The 17,959-nt window shown below is 38.1% G+C and overlaps 1 protein-coding gene and 2 pseudogenes across 1 annotated transcript in view; 1 reads left to right on the plus strand and 2 right to left on the minus strand.

The window, feature by feature from the left end:
* LOC143034554 (uncharacterized) overlaps window positions 1-17,959 on the plus strand; it is a 56,977-nt gene that overhangs the window by 25,509 nt on the left and 13,509 nt on the right. Inside the window, exon 7 of the mRNA XM_076200766.1 lies at window positions 2,558-2,721. Within this exon, the coding sequence (XP_076056881.1) occupies window positions 2,558-2,721 (164 nt within the window). The remainder of the gene's footprint in view (window positions 1-2,557; window positions 2,722-17,959) is intronic.
* On the minus strand, window positions 14,096-15,352 carry LOC143034175 (uncharacterized; annotated as a pseudogene).
* LOC143034693 (uncharacterized) lies at window positions 15,344-17,910 on the minus strand (annotated as a pseudogene).

The raw sequence follows: 17,959 nt of genomic DNA on the forward strand, positions 1-17,959 counted from the left end.
GGGTGCACCTAATGACTATGAAAGTTATGTATCAATACAGAGAGATTTAAAAAAGACAATAAGAAAAAGAAAATGACAATACGAAATGAACATCGCTGATAAATCCAAAGAGAATCCCAAAGAATTCTATAGTTACATTAGAGATAAAAAGGTTGTTAGGAATCACATTGGTCCACTATTATCTGCTGACAGTCAACTTGAATATTCAAATGAAGGAATGTGTAATATCTTAAACAATTATTTTAGCTCGGTATTCGTAAACGAAACACCTCAAAGTGAATTCCAAACTGAAACCTGTGAAAAGTCTAGGGTAAACTTACTCACTACGGTAAATATAACAAAAGATAAAATTAAAAGGTGTATAGACAAACTCAAAGTTAATAAAACACCAGGGCCTGATGGTTGGCATCCAAGAATCTTAAAGGAAATGAAAAATGAGATTGTTGTTCCATTGGAAACTATTTTCAAGAAATCCATCATATCCAGAGATGTCCCAAGAGAATGGAAGCTAGCTAACGTTACTCCCATATTCAATAAAGGTGACAAAAAGAAACCAAATAACTATAGGCCTATAAGTTTGACTTCAATCGTAGGAAAAATATTGGAAACTATTATCAGAGATGCTATCGAACATCATTTAGAAAGTAACCGTTTGATAAATGATAGCCAGCATGGTTTCAGACGGAAACGTTCTTGCGTGACTAACTCGAATTCTACAACACAGTTATCTCGAATTATGACAAAAGAAACAATATAGATTTGATATATCTAGACTTTGCAAAAGCTTTTGATACCGTCCCACACGAAAGACTAATTACTAAATTAGCTTTACACGGAATAAGTGGTAGCCTATTAAGTTGGACTAGTAATTGGTTGAATGATCGAAAACAGAGAGTTGTTTTAAATGGAAAAACTTCTGGATGGAAAAATGTTGCAAGTGGAGTTCCTCAGGGTTCCGTTCTTGGGCCACTTCTATTCATAGTATATATAAATGATATAGACCATGGACTAAAATCTACTGTTTCCAAATTTGCTGATGATACAAAACTGCGGAGTGGCAAATGATCACTCAAACCAATTAGATATTCAAGAAGATTTAGATAAATTACAGCAATGGTCTGAAAAGTGGCTAATGAAATTTAACACAAGTAAATGCAAGGTAATGCACATAGGTAAAAATAACAGTAAGTACAATTACAAGTTATTTGGAAATTTGTTAACAAAAGTGGATAGTGAAAAAGATCTCGGCGTAATTATCAGTAACGACCTCAAATCATCCAAGCAGTGTATTTCAGCCTCTGAGAAAGCAAATAAGATTCTGGGACTGATTGTGCGATCTTTTTATTTCAAAAGTACATCACTCATTAACAAGCTATATAAATCGTTAGTTTGCCCACATTTGGAATATGCTGTTTCCGTATGGTCACCAAATCTCATTAAAGACATTGACAGACTGGAAAAAGTACAACGGCGAGCCACAAAACTGATTCCAAATATAAAAAATAAATCATACGAAAATCGACTAAAACACATGAATCTGTTTTCCCTAAAAAAGCGTAGACTCAGAGGTGACTTGATACAGGTCTTTAAGATTTTAAAGGGAATTGACAACATTAAAAGTGACCAAATTTTCACATTGAATGAGAATCAGACAAGAAACAATGGTCTCAAACTGTCCGGAAATAGATTCAATTTGGAAGTGGGTAGAAACAACTTTGCCAACCGTGTAGTTAATGAATGGAATAAACTTCCTGCACAGGTAGTGCAATGTAGTTCAGTTCGAAGCTTTAAGAATCATTTAGATAAATACCTAAGTAAGATGCTGTAATGATTATAATTTATCTTATATTATTTGTTTTTGTTTTGTTATCTTTTGTCTGTCTGATTTTGTTTATTATTTAACTATACCTATGCATTTATTTATGTATTTTATTTGTTATTTACATTATTATAGTTTTTATTATTTTATTATTATGATTTTTTTTTTGCATCCGACCTAGATATAGATCAAAAGGTCTCCTGTCGGTATGCTCCGCCTTTGTTATCCTTAAAATATTTTCAGTTTTGATGTCATCAAATCCCTTTAAAATTTTGAAGTACCCCTGAATATTTTTTTTAGAGAGAGAGAGAGAGAGAGAGAGGATAAATTCAGATGTTTAATGTTTACATATGATGTGTTCCTTATGGTATATTCAGTAAGTGTTTTGTCATTCACCACTGTATTCTTTCTAATCTATTAATGTCTTTGATGAGACCTGGAGACCATACAGAAACAGCATAATTCAAGTATGGCTGGACCAGTGATTTATATAATTGGCTCATGATAGCTGGATTTTCTATATCATAAGATTGTGTAACTAATGCTAGCATCCTATTTATTTTCTTTGAAACAGAATACAATGCTTAGATTGTTTTTTTTTTAGGTCATTACTGATAATTAGACTAAGATCCTCTTTTAGTCTGTTCCATAAATTGATGCTTTGTGTGGAAAGCTGTGATTCCTTACATCTTTACATCTAACATGTGTGGAATCTAGTGATAATCTCTTTTTTCACAGGATATGAATACACTTTCCCATTCCTTGATGAATCATGTGGGATAACAGTACAGAACAATCAAGTTATGCCTCTATATAAACATATCATCAACTCAACACACCCCTCCATGGGATTTATTGGGATTCCGTTCCAGATTTGCCCATTCCCCACATTTGATACTCAGGTGAGTTCATTTATTTATCTATTTATTATTTATTTATTTATTTTTTAGAAATTTTCATCGACTCATAATATGATAATTGTTGTCTTAAATTTTACTGACCTGAAATCCACATTCCCATAGCAGCTGTCAGTGTCAACAGTCACTGGGCCCTCCCATAGATCTCTCTGGGAAGAGACAATGGACTGGTTGTCTGTTTTACATTAGAGTGAGGCTGTTTATGTGTCACCAGCTTGTAGTAGCAGGAAGGGAGCAATTGTTGGTTGTCAGTTATCCTTACCTGAAAAAATGGAGATGTAGTTGAAATGGATACAAGAGAGATTTTGAGCCCATTCAAGAGACCAAGGATCCTTGGGCCTACACATGTGGACAGAGATGAGGATGTTGGCAGATCAAAAGATGGGTAGTAAAGATAATTCTTTGACATCCATTTCACAGAATCACCATTGATAGGTACCTATCAATGATCTTGGATTTTTTTTTCTCAAACTTAACTCATACCAAGATGTTCACTGTACAGTAAAAGTGGACTTAGTTATTGATAAACTATATAGCTGATTAAATACTCTAATAGTTTATTTTCATTGTGGTTTATATTGTTTGAATATTGGGCACTGTAAGATGACATTCTGTCTTCTGTGTGGTGTCTGCATCTGGGACTTATGTTGCCTGTTTCCTGGTGAATTCTACATTTGAATAGGATAGTATGATTCTTTTGTGTGCATTTTTTCTCAAATCTATGGAGTAGATATCATTTATGGTTCTTACATTATGCATGAATTTTTTTTCAAAGTACAGTACCAGTTTACGAGTATATGGGTGAAGGTTGCAAGTTAAAAGCAGTAGCTGTTAGGCATCTCAGGTGGAGTGTATGACAGACTTATGATACATATATACAAAGGCTTTTATCCCCCTTATAAAGGGATTAGCAGAGTCAAAGCATACATTATGTCTTGACTCTTCACTGGAAAAAAATATAAAGAGAAGAGGATCTTAGTTTCCCAGTTCCACTCTATTTAGTCACTTTACAATATAATATGAAATACAGCAGTAGTAGTCTTATCCTCCACATATGGTATTTAAGAAAAATGAAGGAGAACTAAAAAAGAGGATGGGAGAGGAACAGTGCAATTTTCTTATCTATATACCAAGATCTTTTTCCCCCTTATAAGGGAGCTAGCAAAGTCATAGGCACATACTTATTCCCAACCATTTCACTCCCCTCCACCACCCTTTCCACCCCTCCCATTTCAGCTCCTCAAGGATGACAGGTCATCCCTGTATTTTCCAACTGCCCTGGGTCAAATGCAATGCAGCAAGACACAGTACATGCACAGGAAGGGTGCTTCATTTAATTTGTAACCCCCTTTCTCTCTCTGTCATCTCATACTGAAAAAAAGAAGACAGAAATCCCTTCAGGCTGCACCAAAATATTATTCACATACAAGCCCCCCTTAGACTCCCATCCCTCCTTTCCTTGCATAACAGTACTGTAGCAATGATGCTACTGTGAAAAGAAAAAGAGGTTTCATCCATACACAGTCATTTTCCACTCACCCTTATTTCCTGCCTTCTCCCCTCCTTGCTCAACAGACATTCCCCTCTTAGCGCTTCCTTCACCCCATCCATCCATCTCATCCTTACTCATCCCCTCTAGTTCACTCCCTCCACATCTTCCAAAACTTTGCCACTAATTAACTTTCTCAACCCCTCCTCTGATCCTCCTACAAGCAGAGTGTCATCTGTAAACAACAGCTGGCTTATCTCCCACTTTTCTCCACTTTCTTTAACCATCTCCAATCACTGACCCACTGCCCTTGCATTTACCTCTTGCACCACCCCATCTATGTATAAATTGAACAGCCAGGTTGACATAACACATCCCTGAAGAAGTCCCACCTTTACCTTAAACCACTCACTCTCCCCATTTCTAATCCTGACACATGATTTACTACTCTCATAAAAACTCTTGACTGCTCTTCACAGCTTTACTCCTATCCCATATATCTGCAATACCTCCCACAGTGCCTTCCTGTCTACCCTGTCATAAGCCTTTTCCAAATCCATAAAAGCCCATAAAACATCTGATCTATGCAACCCCTACCTGTCCTAAACCCACACTGTTCCTCACCAATTACACCCTCTGTTCCTCTCTTCATCATCTCAATCAAGACCCTCCCATAAGCCTTCCCAATTACACTTAACAAGCTAATCCCTCTGAAACTACTACACTCACACTTGTCCCCTTTTCCCTTGTAAAGTGGAACTATACAGGTACTCCTCCAGTCCTCTGGCACTCTACCTTCTCTTAAACAAACATTAAATAACCTCAACAGCCAGTCCACCATTACTGTACCTCCTTTTTCAGACATTCTGCATGATATTCATCCACCCCAGGTGCTTTACCTGCTCTCATCATCTTAACAGCTGCTTTCATTTCATCTTTCCTTATTTCTCCTCCATTTTCCTCGCTCATCACAGTCATTTTCTTAGTGCTTCCCACTGCAACTACCTTTCCCTCCCCATCCTCCTAATTACTACCCTCATTTTTCTCCCAGTCAAGAAATCTTTCATCTATTCTAATAATCTTCCTTTAATACCACCTATTGAATCCATTTTTCTCATTAGTTTTTTTGTGTGGTACTTTATCAAATGCTAATTGTAGATCTAGAAAAGCACAATCCGCCCATCCATCCCTTTCTTCTATTATTTCTATTAGTCTTGAGTAGAAGCAAATCAACTTTGTGGTACATGATCTTTGTCTAAATCCAAATTGTGTTGGATTCAGTATATTTTTTTCTTCCGGATGTTTAACCCATCTAATTTTGATAACTTTTTCACATATTTTTGCTATTGTGCTTGTAAAGGAGACCAGTTTATAGTTAGTTGGATTTTACTTCTCCCCTCCTTTATATATTAGTACAATATTTGCTTTTTTCCAGTCCCATAGTACCTTTCCTTCTTTGAGTGAGTAGTCTATTATCTTGTATATTTTGTCCATCAACTCATCTATGCATTCTTTTAATATCCAGTTTGCAATTCCATCCGGACCATGTGGTTTTCTGACATCAAGGTATCTAATTTCCTTCTGAGTCACAGTTATTTCTTTCATTGGGGGGTATCTTTCTATCGATATTTTCTCACAGTTTTGTGAACTTTCAATTGTGCATGTAATTGTTATATTGTCTGCGTAAGAAGAGATTTGTATTTCTGAGGTGTCAGTTGTGGGTATATCACGCATGTATAGATTTAAGAGTGTAGGGAATAGAACTGAGCCCTGTGGCACTCCATTCTTAAAATTTCTGGTGTGCAATGATTGGCCATTACATGACACATAGGCCAGATAATTGGCCAGCCATCTTTTGATATTATTGTGCATGTTTGTGTTATGTATTTTGTTTGTGAGATTGTGACAAAGGAGGGGACAGAGGGGGGGGGGTTCACTAATTAAATGAAGTAGCCTTGCTGTGGATATGCTGTGTCTTACTTCATTGCTTCTGACCCAGGGTGATGGGCAAGATGCAAGGATAACCTGTCATCCAGGAGAAGCCAAGATGAGAGGGAGGGTAGGAGGGGTGGTGAAAGGGAGTAGAATGGGTGGGAATGGAATTATGCCTTTTGACTTTGGCTATCTCCCTAATTAGGGGGGAAAAGCCCTTGGTATATGTATTTACATAGTTGTACCTAGTTGTATTTTACGGGATGAGAGCTATCCTCTTAGTGACCCGTTTTTTGTATCTCTCCACATCCAGTTTGTTCTTAAAATCTTGTATAGTTTTGGCACTCACTGTTTCCCTGTTTAGTTTGTTCCAGATATCAATCACTCTGTGTGGGAGGCTATTCTTTTTCAAACCTCTTCTGTAACAGTCCTTCTTTAGCTTCTTCATATGTCCTCTTGTTTCTCTTCTGTCGCATTTTGATAAGTCATCTCTATCAAGAACTTCCATCCCTTTCATAATTCTGTAAATACAGTAGTTAACAAATCACCGCTTTCTCTTCTCCGTTCCAGTGTTGATAGGTGTAATTTATCCAATCTTTGTTCATATGTCAATTTTTTTTTTTTTTTTTTTTTTTGTACTAGGTGCCCATAGTGTTGCAGCATACTCCAATTTAGGTCTTATCAGTGTAATTAATATTTTCTTTACCATTTCTTCATCCATGTAGTCGAAGGCCACTTTCATTGATCTTAATAAGTTAAAAGTCTCTCCAACTAGTTTATTGACATGTTTATCAGGTGTCAAGTCACTTGAGATAATTACTCCTAGGTCCCTTTCTGAGTCGACTTTTTTGACTTCCTTGGTACCAATTTTATATTGACCCGATATTCTATTTTTATATTTTCCAAATTCCATTATACTGCATTTCTTAATGTTGATGTTCACACTTCTGACTCCATTTCCATATTTTGTTTAGGTCTTGTAGTGATCTGTAGTCTTCTGTGCTTACTTTCTTAAGTAATTTAGCATCATCAGCAAAGAAGTTCATGTAACACTTCACTCCTTCATCCATATCATTAAACATTAAAGGAGCCAATACAGAGCCCTGTGGGACACCACTTATCATATCTTCCCAGTTTGAGTTCTTGTCTCTAAATACCACCCTCATTTTTCTCCCACTCAAGAAATTTTTCATTAATTCCAGTAGCTTACCTTGTATTCCTCCTATTATTTCAATTTTTCTTATTAGCTTTTTATATGGTACTTTGTCAAAAGCCTTCCGCAAGTCCAAGAAGGCGCAATCTGCCCAGCCATCTCTTTCTTGTATTATTTCCATTAATCTTGAGTAAAAACATATTAAGTTTGTGATACATGATTTTCCACTTCTAAAGCCAAATTGTTTAGGGTTTAGTATTTTATTCTCATCCAAGTGTTTGATCCATTTGTTCCTGATAACCTTTTCGCATATTTTTGCTACTGCGCTTGTAAGGGATACTGGTCCGAAGTTTGTAGGATTTTCTTTGTTTCCTCCTTTATATATTGGTACAATGTTTGCATTTTTTCAATCTTGTGGTACCTTTCCTTCTTTGAGTGAGAAATCTATTATTTTGTATAATTTGTCCATTAGTTCATCTATACACTCTTTTAATATCTAATTTGCAATTTCATTCAGTCCATGTGATTTCCTAACATCTAGGTTTTTTTATTTGGTCTCTTATTTCTTTCTGTGTTACCCTTATTTCTTTCAATTTGGGGGATCTTCCTCATTGTCCATCTTCTCAAATTTGTGAGATCTCAGTTGTAAAAACAGACCTGAAATGTCTGATCTTAACTTCAGCCATTTCTATGTCATCTATATATTCTTTATCTCCTTCACGCAGTTTCACTATTTCGTGTTTGTTTTTTAATTTATCATTTACATATCTGTAAAAGAGTTTAGGTTGATCCTTGCATTTGTCTATAATATCTTTTTCGTAGTTTCTTTTTTCTTTTCTGTATATATTCACATATTTGTTCCTATGTTTTATATATGTTTGCCATTTTTTTTTTTTTTCATCTTTTCCAGGCTTTGTCTCTTTTGTATCTAGCCTCACTGCACCTTTTGTTATACCAACAAATCTCTTTTTGCTTCTTCTGTGGTACATATTTATCAATTCTTCCTTGTTCTTTTCTTTGAATATGGTCCATTTATCTTCCATCTTTGTTTCCTCTTTGGAAAACTTATCCCAGTTTGTGTTTTGAAATTTTTTCTAAGTTTTACAAAATTAATTTTGTTGTACATTAACCTTCCTTCGCTATGTTTTTCATTCCTTCTCATGTCATTTTGTTCTTTTAGTTCAAACTCTGTTAGTATGTGGTCACTCTTCCCAATTGGTGTCTTATACTGTATTTTGTTCATGATATCAGGTTCAGAAGGGAATATTAGGTCTAGTTTTAACAGTTCCTCATTGTTTCTATATCTAGTATTTTCCATAACCCACTGTGTGGAGAATATTATGACTTCCAACAGATTTCCCATATCTTTTAATATGAAATATTGACGGTGTAAGTTAATCTAGGTGACCGTCCCACCGAGTTAATACTGGGATACTCTGTGTGAACTTGTATACAACTTTCAGCAACAACAAAACTACGTACCTGTGATTGGCAGGGACTCATCGAACCCTGAAAAGTACAATGGCATCACAAAGCATCATGTATCTTTGTGAATATGTAATCATTTCAATTATTCATATTGGTTTGGATATTTCATGTAACTCAATTTATGACTTACCATGGCCTTGGGGCCACTTGGAAATTTTTTTCGTCTTTGTTCTGGTTAATGACGGTGATGCGTGCGACGACTTCGGGCATGGCATGGGGGATGAGGGAATGGGGAGAAGGATAAAGGTATGTTGAGGGGAATGGTTCTCTCACTGGATCCCCTCACTGGTTTAAGACATGTTTTGTCGTATATGCACTTCACACATGATATATATGAGGTCTGTGATTTGGGTAAATTCATGTCACTCCCCAGTCATGAATCACTAACACTTTTGGTCAGTTACATCTCTTGTCTTGGACTTGTCTTGTATTCAACTACTATTCAACTACATTATAGGGGCGAGAGGGGCCTCTCTTGGTCCCGAACACCTAGTGACCTTTGACCTCTCATTGCCAAGGGTCTATGGGAAGTACAACTTCACCTTAACTGAGGGGAAAATGTTGCACGATACATATATTATATAATCCCCATACATGGGAACTAGATATGGGCAATGCACCAGAACCAATACTCAAGACGGAGAAATCACCAAGTGGTATATAAAAAGATTAATAATGAAAATGATATGTTGGTAACTCGACATTCCTGAGAGGGGTTAGACAACCAGTTTGTGGTAACTAGGGGTGTCAAGTCCTTTATATAATGTTTTATATCTAATTTTTTTGTATATATAAATAATAATGATAGGCCACTCTATCTAAATGGAAAAAGTAAGACTGTATGATTTGTTATGCATGCTTTCATATACTAATTTCCTAGAATACAAATTTCATACAGCTGGATATGCTTAATTGCTGTATTTCGATCTTAATCCTAATTCTACAGCTATCAATTCACTAAATTAACTGAGGCCATAACCACAGATGTCTATGTTAATTTGTAATAATAGCTTATTTATGCTAAAAAATGCCTCTGCCGGGAATTATTCCTGACACACTGTGTTAAGGTATATTCGATGGTCATATCCAATAGCGTGTTACTCCAAAGTTCGTTCTCCCCCTTTTACTATCATTTCTTCCCAGATTATTTCCTTTGCATTAAAGTCATACATAATTACTATGTTACTGCCCTCTTTCAGTAACTCATTTAGAGCATTCTTTATGTCTTCCTGTAATTTGGAATGATCACTATCCGACCAGGCCTGTGTTTTTGGTGGCACATATACTACTACAAATTTTCTACTTTTCATGTTATTATTTACAACTTTAATCGTAAATAATTCCACATTATATTTGCCTTCATTTATCTTTGTCACATTTAAACCCTTTTTGGTCAATATCATGACTCCTCCTCCCTGTATATCCATTCTATTTTTTGCCCAATAACTGTATAGACCTTGTCCCACCATACTTGTTGATAGAGGACCTTTCAGTTTTGTCTCCACAATTCCCATAATGTCAGGTTTCTCTATTTCCAGATAGTCGTTTAATTCATTAATTCCAGAAATCATGCCATCCATATTTGTGTATTTACCTAGTTTTACCTAGTTGTATTTTATGGGAAGGGGAGCTATGCTTGTGGTGTCCCGTCTTCATGATGATGATGATGATGATATGGTTTAACGTCACACACTCCTCCCTATCGGGAGGCTAGGACGGTGCCCCTCACAGAGGGCTTTGTAGCGTGGAATTTAATGAACCATGCCCTTGGTTCAACTTCGCTGGTGGCAGGATTCGAACCGCCCTCACCTCGACCTTCGCCGCAAGTAACGACGCCCTAACCCGCTCAGCCAGCGAGAATCCAATCTTCATATCTCATTTTATCTAGACTTTTTCTAAATTAGTGTATCGTTTTTGCACACACCACATTTTCATCTAACTTGTTCCAAACGTCTATTACCCTGTGGGGAAAGCTGTTCTTTTGGCTTTGGGTGATTTCAGCCCAAGGTGATTTCGGCCCGGTGATTTCGGCCCAGGGTTTTTCTGGGCCGAAATCGCTGGTGATATATTATTCTTTTAATGATATATTTTCTTTCAATAATAAATAATAATGACAGCCCTCTAGATGTTGCTATCATTATTTATTTATCATTGAAAGAAAATATATTATTAAGAGAATTTTAACAAATTACTTATATATCATTTCAAGTAACAATATCTTTTGCACATACAGGTACTCCTCGTTTAACGACCTACTCGGTTAACGACAACTCGGAGTAACGACAGGCTTTATGACGTTTAACGTAAATCTCCCGAAGTTACGATGTCGTGTACGATAATTAAGTTGGCTGAGGCAAATTTGTATGATGTTATAAATGAACTAGTACGGTGGATATTAGCTGTGAGGTAAAGTGTTCTGAAGCTTAGGTCTACATTACCATCCTGCAAGCTGCAAAAACTACCTGGGGTACAGTGTATACCGGTAGTGGTAAATTTTTAGTTTTGACCATGGGCGCAATATAGCAATAGAAAATTAATTATTAATTTTGTAAATTATAATGTATCAACGTAATATGCAATTTTGTGAGCGGAAATGAAAAAAAATGCTAAAACAGATTTCGTAAGTAACGAAGTCATGTCAAATGAATGGTACACCATGTTTGTTATGATAGATGCCGATGTCGAAGAAATGAAAGGATGATAAATTAATTCGTTTTACCTAAACTAAACTAACCTAACCTGTGTTTGATAAATCATTACCTGCAAATTAAATGTCATCCTGCTCGTCCTCGTTGTCGTCGTCGTGAGAGACGTTGGCAGACGACAAGATGGCGTCCCGAGCCTATGCTACCGACTTCGTTCATTAGCATATTTTCTTGTAGCAAGGTATTTTTTACTTTCATTTCCGCCCACAAAATTGCATATTACATTGATACATTTTAATTTACAAAATTAATAATTAATTTTCTATTGCTATATTGCGCCCATGGTCGAAACTAAAAAAATACCCCGGTATTCAATATGGAATGTCAGCATACGCGGATTTGGTCATATACGGTAATTTCAGGAACCTAACCACCGTAAATAAACAGTAAATAAAGCTTTAATGTACTGTATAAAAGAGGAAAAATACACGAAAATAAAGATACATGTATTGCTGGACATTGTACATACAGTACATGTACGTATATGTATACACTTTTGCTTAACGACCAATTCGGTTAACGACGGCGCGCTGGTCCCAATTGTCGTCGGTAAACGAGGAGTGGTTGTACTTTGTGAAAATGAAATTAAATTTATTAAACAAATTATCTAAATTGAAATTATACAATTTTCATGTGTGGACTAAGATAAATGGTGTAATCGTTGCACAAAAAGTTGCCTAACATTGATAACATATTATAACAAGGAGTCTAGGGTTGGGTTGTTCAAAAAAACTAATTCTGCCGTTAGTTTATTTGGATGTTAAATGTCATGGTAACGCTCTGTGTTACCAATATTTTAATTGGTTAAACTGAACTTCCCATGCTTCGTTCATTTTTTTTTTGGGGGGGGGGGTTCTCCTCTAGATTTACTAGTTGGGGGAAGTTGTCATCTCCTCCCTCATTAAATCCATAAAAGCAGTTATCTTTTCTTTCCATTGAGTTGCTATTATCTATATTTCTACTTTTGACATCTCTGTTCCCCTGTTCTACCTTGTCTATGTGTTCTGCATTCCTTTTGTTGACACCCCTTCTAATGTCCGGGGCCCATCCATCCCTTTCCTCATTACCTTCCATTTTCCTCAGTAATCCCTCCCTTTCTCCTTTTTCTTCACCTTCCAACTACACCACAAGCTTTCCCCTTCCCTACTAATACAACAAAGGTACTCCCTCATTGTTGAGTTCAACGAAACTTGAATTTTTCCTGGAGTTCCAACCTTCGCAGTCACTTCGACCGACGTGTTTATTTACCTAGTTGTATTATACGGGAAAGGAGCTATGCTCATGGTGGCCCGTCTATGTATGTTTCAGCATCAAGTTTATTCTTAAAATTGTGAATAGTATTTGCACACACTGTTTTTTCATCTAAGTTATTCCATATATCCAGCATTCTGTGTGGGAAGCTATTCTTTTTCCTATCTCTTCTATACAGTAGTTGTCCTTTTTGAGTTTCTTTTCATGACCTCTTGTTTTTCCATTGTCATTTTTAGTAAATCTTTTCTGTCAAGGATTTCCATTCCTTTCATGATTCTATATATAATCAGTAGATCACCTCTTTCTCTTCTTTGCTGTAGTGTTGGTAGTTCTAGTTTCAATAATCTTTGTTTGTATGTTAATTTGGAAAGAGCTGGTGCCAACTTTGTTGTTGCTCTCTGTATTCTTTCTAGTTTCCTTATATTCTTTTTAGTACTGGGTGTCCATAGTGTTGCTGCATATTCCAGTTTTGGTCTAATCAATGTGTGTGAGATTGTGATGGGGGATGGCATTGAAAGCTTTACTAATGTCTAGTATCATAAGAAGTGTTCTGTGTGAGGACATATCTGAATTACATAGATACATACATATACCAATGGCCTTTTCCCCCTTACAAGGGAAGTAGCCAAAAAATAAAGGCATAAAATCCACTCCCACCCATTCCATCCCCACACACTCCACTCCCATTCACCCCCTCCCTCCCTTTTATTTTGGCTCCTCCTGGGTGATAGGTCATCCTTGCATTTTGCCCATGCCCTGAGTCAGAAACAATGTAGCAAGACACAGCACATCCACAGCAAGGCTGCTTCATTTAATTGGTGACCCCCCTCATGCAGAAAAAGAGATGGGGAGAAGTCCCTTTGGGTTGTGTCAAAATTACTGAAGTACATGAGACTTACCGTAGGTTAGTTGAGATGTGCTTCTGGTTTTATGAAGCAAATCAATTCTGCTGAAGGGTAAGCATTCATATGAGATATGCTCCGCCCAGCCGGTCCGACAGTCTTTGAATAATACGAGCACCCACATGATAACCTGGAACTTGATTATTTTGTAATGAAGAGATTCCCAGTTGGTTACGTGTAAGGGGAGGAGAGGAGGGCATATGAATGCTTACCCTTCAGCAGAATTGATTTGCTTCATAAAACCAGAAGCACATCTCAACTAAACTACGGTAAGTCTCATGTACTTCAGTAATTTTATATCAGCAAATCACAATTCTGCTGAGGGTTCGCAAACATATGAGGTTTTGAAGACATGTGGGTGTCGTGCCTCAGAAGTTCTTAGGCAGGTGAAGTTGGGGCCGTTCCATAATTCTTCCATTTCAAATTTAATGTGCCCAAGCTAATCCAGTACCGCATCTTGGAATGGGTGTCCCTCCGGTACAATTTCCTTGTTGTAGTGTTTGCCAAAGGTCGATTCTCTTGACCATCCAGCTTTGGACATGATGTGGCGTATAGGTACGGACATGGATCTAGCTTGAGAGGCAGCAGCCAAGCGGACACTGCTCGCTGTGTATTTGGTAGAGTCAATTCCAGAGATTGTAAGTACATGCTTGATCCATCTTGCAGTTGTGTCTCTTGATACCGGTTTGTGCGGTTTGATGAAGCTTATGAGGAGTCTTCCATCCTTCTTCCCTGTCTCGTCTTGGAGGTGTTCCATTTTTTCCAGATATGTGCGCAAAGTCCTGCACACACACAAACTTTCGTCCTTAGTGTAAGGAAAGAACTTCACAGACTGAATGTTAAATCCAGGGCGACATTGTTTAATGTTGTCCCCTAACCAGACTGAAATAGCTTCTTCCTTTATGCTTATATTCTTGAGTACTAGTAAGTGTAGGGTTTGAACTCTGGCAGCTTGTGTAAGTGCCATCAGCATTACTAGTTTGAGTGTAAGTTCTTTCAGTGGGAGAGACTGTAAGGGTTCCAACTGTTTTAGTTTTGTTAATACAGGTTTGACATCCCAGGTGTCCTTATATCTAGGCATTGAGGGCCTCAGGTTGAAAACTCTCCTCATTAACCTGATGACTAGGGGATGGTTGCCTGCCCTGCATCTGTCCACAACTATCCCCAGCGAGGATAGGGCCCCCCTCGTCGTGTTGATACTGTTGTAACCCACACCTCTGTGGAAAGTTTCTGTTAAGAAGTTTATGACGTCAGTTACAATGGGAGTAGTGGGACTGATGTCCCGTCTATGACAAAATCATGCCCACCTGTTGATATGTGATCTGTATTGTTTGCTAGTTCCAGGTTTCCATGATGCCAAGATAAGGTCCGTACCTTTTTCAGATATGCCTCGTTCTCGCAGGCTTTCCCGGAAAGTAGACAGGCCATCAATCTGGTATGGGACATGATGGGATGTTCTTCTGTCGACAGGGGCCACACCAGCACTTTCTTTCTCCTCATTATGATTCTTGGATCTTCTACGAGCAGCCTGAGTAGTGCTCCCATCCAGGGCTGTGATGTCCAAAATGGAACTATCATCCAACCTCTGGCCCCTTCTGCTATTAACTTCTGCAGGCATCTAGCGATCAGGGAGAAAGGGGGGGAAATGTAGATGAGACCTAATGTTGCCCAATTAAGGTTGAATACATCACAATAATTTGATTCTGAGTCTGGCCTCCAGGAGCAAAACTGAGGCACTTGTTTGTTCAACCTAGATGCAAATAGATCAATGTTGGGGGTGCCAAAAATGATGCTTAATTTCTTAAAAAAATTCTCATCCAACTTCCATTCGTGTCTGTCATTGAAGTTCCTGGATGCTGTATCAGCCAAAGTATTATCACTCCCGGGAATGTAGGAACATGTGATCCAGGCATCATTGTTTAGACACCAGTTCCAAATATCAGAGGAGACATTGTTACATGCTACCGACTTAGTGGCTCCCATTTCATTGATGTAGTTAACTGCTGTAGTGTTGTCACAGAATACTTTGATGTGCTTTCCTCTGACTCCATTTGCAAAAGATTTTAATGTAAGGAGCACAGCTATGAGTTCCTGGGCATTAATATGAAGCTTCTTTTCCTCTGTTGTCCATCTTCCATTGACTGACTGATGATTTATGCAGCCACCCCAACCTAAGTCTGAAGCATCTGAGTATGAGACAGTTTCAGGAGTTGGGTGAATTATTCACCTATGTTGGGTCTCAACATGTTTGATCCACCAAGTCAGGTCAGTTTTCATTTCGTCGGTGATCAACATTTTATCCTCAAAGTTCCCATAACTCCTTCGCAATGCTGTAATCTTTGCCGATTCAAGGTGACGATAGTGTAACTTTCCAAGTTCCACAGCTGGGAAGAGAGCAACTAGAAGCCATCACCCTGGCTACTTCTCTGATTTTGTCACTAGTCTTAGCTATTAGTTGTTTATATCCAAGTAGAATTCTTTCTTTCCTACGTATTGGTAAGGTAACAATCATTTTGTCCGAGTCAATGACATTGCCAAGGTATTCGATACTTTTAGTGGGTTCTAGCACAGATTTCGCAACGTTAATACAGAAGCCCATTTTCATGAGTAATTCAATGGTAGAATTAATGCAATCATAGCATCCAGAAAGAGAAGCACTGCACATGAGAGTGTCATCAACAGAGCTGGTGATGGTAAAGCCTTTTTCTCTTAAAGTAGCAAAGATAGGTTTCATGAGTTTGGCAAAAAGTCTGGGTCCTTCTGAGATTCCATTTGGGAGACAGGTGAACTGATAAACTTTGCCATACCATTGAAAACAAAGGAATTTTTGCTGTTCTTCCGCTATTCTAATAGAGTAGTAGGCATGTTTAAGATCCACAGATGCCATATAGTACCCTTCATTTATCAGTCTGATGGCTTGTTCAAAGTTCTCCATTTTGAAATGGATATAGGGAATGTGGTTGTTTAATTTTTCTAAATTGAGTACCATCCTATAATCTCCATCTTTTTTCTTCAAAAATACAGTGGAAATGATCTGATCTGCCCTTCTCTTTGTTTCTTTTAAAACTTTAAGCTCCAATAATTTCGAAATTTCTTGTGATAGTATCATTTGTTCCACCAGGCTAAAGTTATATTCCACATTCTCAAAACACAGGTAACCGATATCATTGACATTAATATTCAGGTGACAATGTTTGACTACGTCTAGAATATATGCATCACTAGTGATTTTTTGCCACTCATGCACAAATCTGTGAAGGGAATCTGCCACAAAGTTGGTACTTGCCTGGTGTATTGTCGGGGAGTGCTGCGTCCCCTGCCTTTGGAGTTTTTTAATCCAAGGCCTGCCGAGCGTAGTAAGGCCTCTGGTCTCCTCTATGGCCTAGCCTCCGCTGTCCATAGGGTTGAAATCTTGTGTGTCCTTTAAACTGAGTTCTTGTCTTCCCACTTCCAAACTTCCATGCGCCTGGCTTCCAGTATGGAAAGAGGGATTTGGCTGTGATTTTGCTTTTGAGTTTTTCTGCCTCTTCAATTTGTCTTGCGAATTGCGAGAGGTCATCCCCAAACAGAAAGCGTGACATGGGCACTTTGTCAGAGCATAGGTGTGAGTACTTTTTATTTATTTCCCGTTTGATGTTAAAACAGTGAACCAAGTTGTTATGGTAGTCGGCATGACCTAATAGTGCCAGAGCACCATTGATCATGCCCACCTCATGGGCCACCACAGCGTTACCTTCATCCTGGGCCACTTTGTCAAGCACCGAAAGTGACTTGATGATGATGGAAGCTGCCTTAGTTATATCTTTATTGACTTCCTTCATGCGTAAGTCTGCTTTTTTAGCGCCCTGTTTTAGCGCCTCCAAAATTTGCATATTGCACTCAACTGGGGATAAAGCAGGGCAATTACCGGGCCTCTTGGTACTCTCGTCCTTCGCAATTTCTTTCTAGGTGTCCTCCCTCATGCCGTGGTCAAATATTTGATTGACCATGTCCACCACATGTTTGGCAACATCTCCGGAGACTTCTTCAACTGGGCCGAAAGCCTTAGAGGACTGCATCAAAATACTGCCAATGGGGAAATCTTCATGCAACTCACCTTCTTCACTGCTGCTTCCATCGGAGATAAAAACCCAAAAAGTTACCTGGAGAGGGCGTAACAGGCCCTGCTTCCTTCCTGGTTGAACTAGTGCCCGGTCTGGCATCGTTGTGGGTTTCTGGCCTCTCCGCTTTTAGTTGATCCATATCACTCCTCAGTTCAGCGATGGCTTGCAGTACTGTGTGACAAGGGGCTGAGGAGTCGTCA

This window comes from Oratosquilla oratoria, chromosome 17, assembly GCF_046742065.1.
Source record: "Oratosquilla oratoria isolate Oo_2021 chromosome 17, ASM4674206v1, whole genome shotgun sequence".
NCBI lineage: Eukaryota > Metazoa > Arthropoda > Malacostraca > Stomatopoda > Squillidae > Oratosquilla > Oratosquilla oratoria.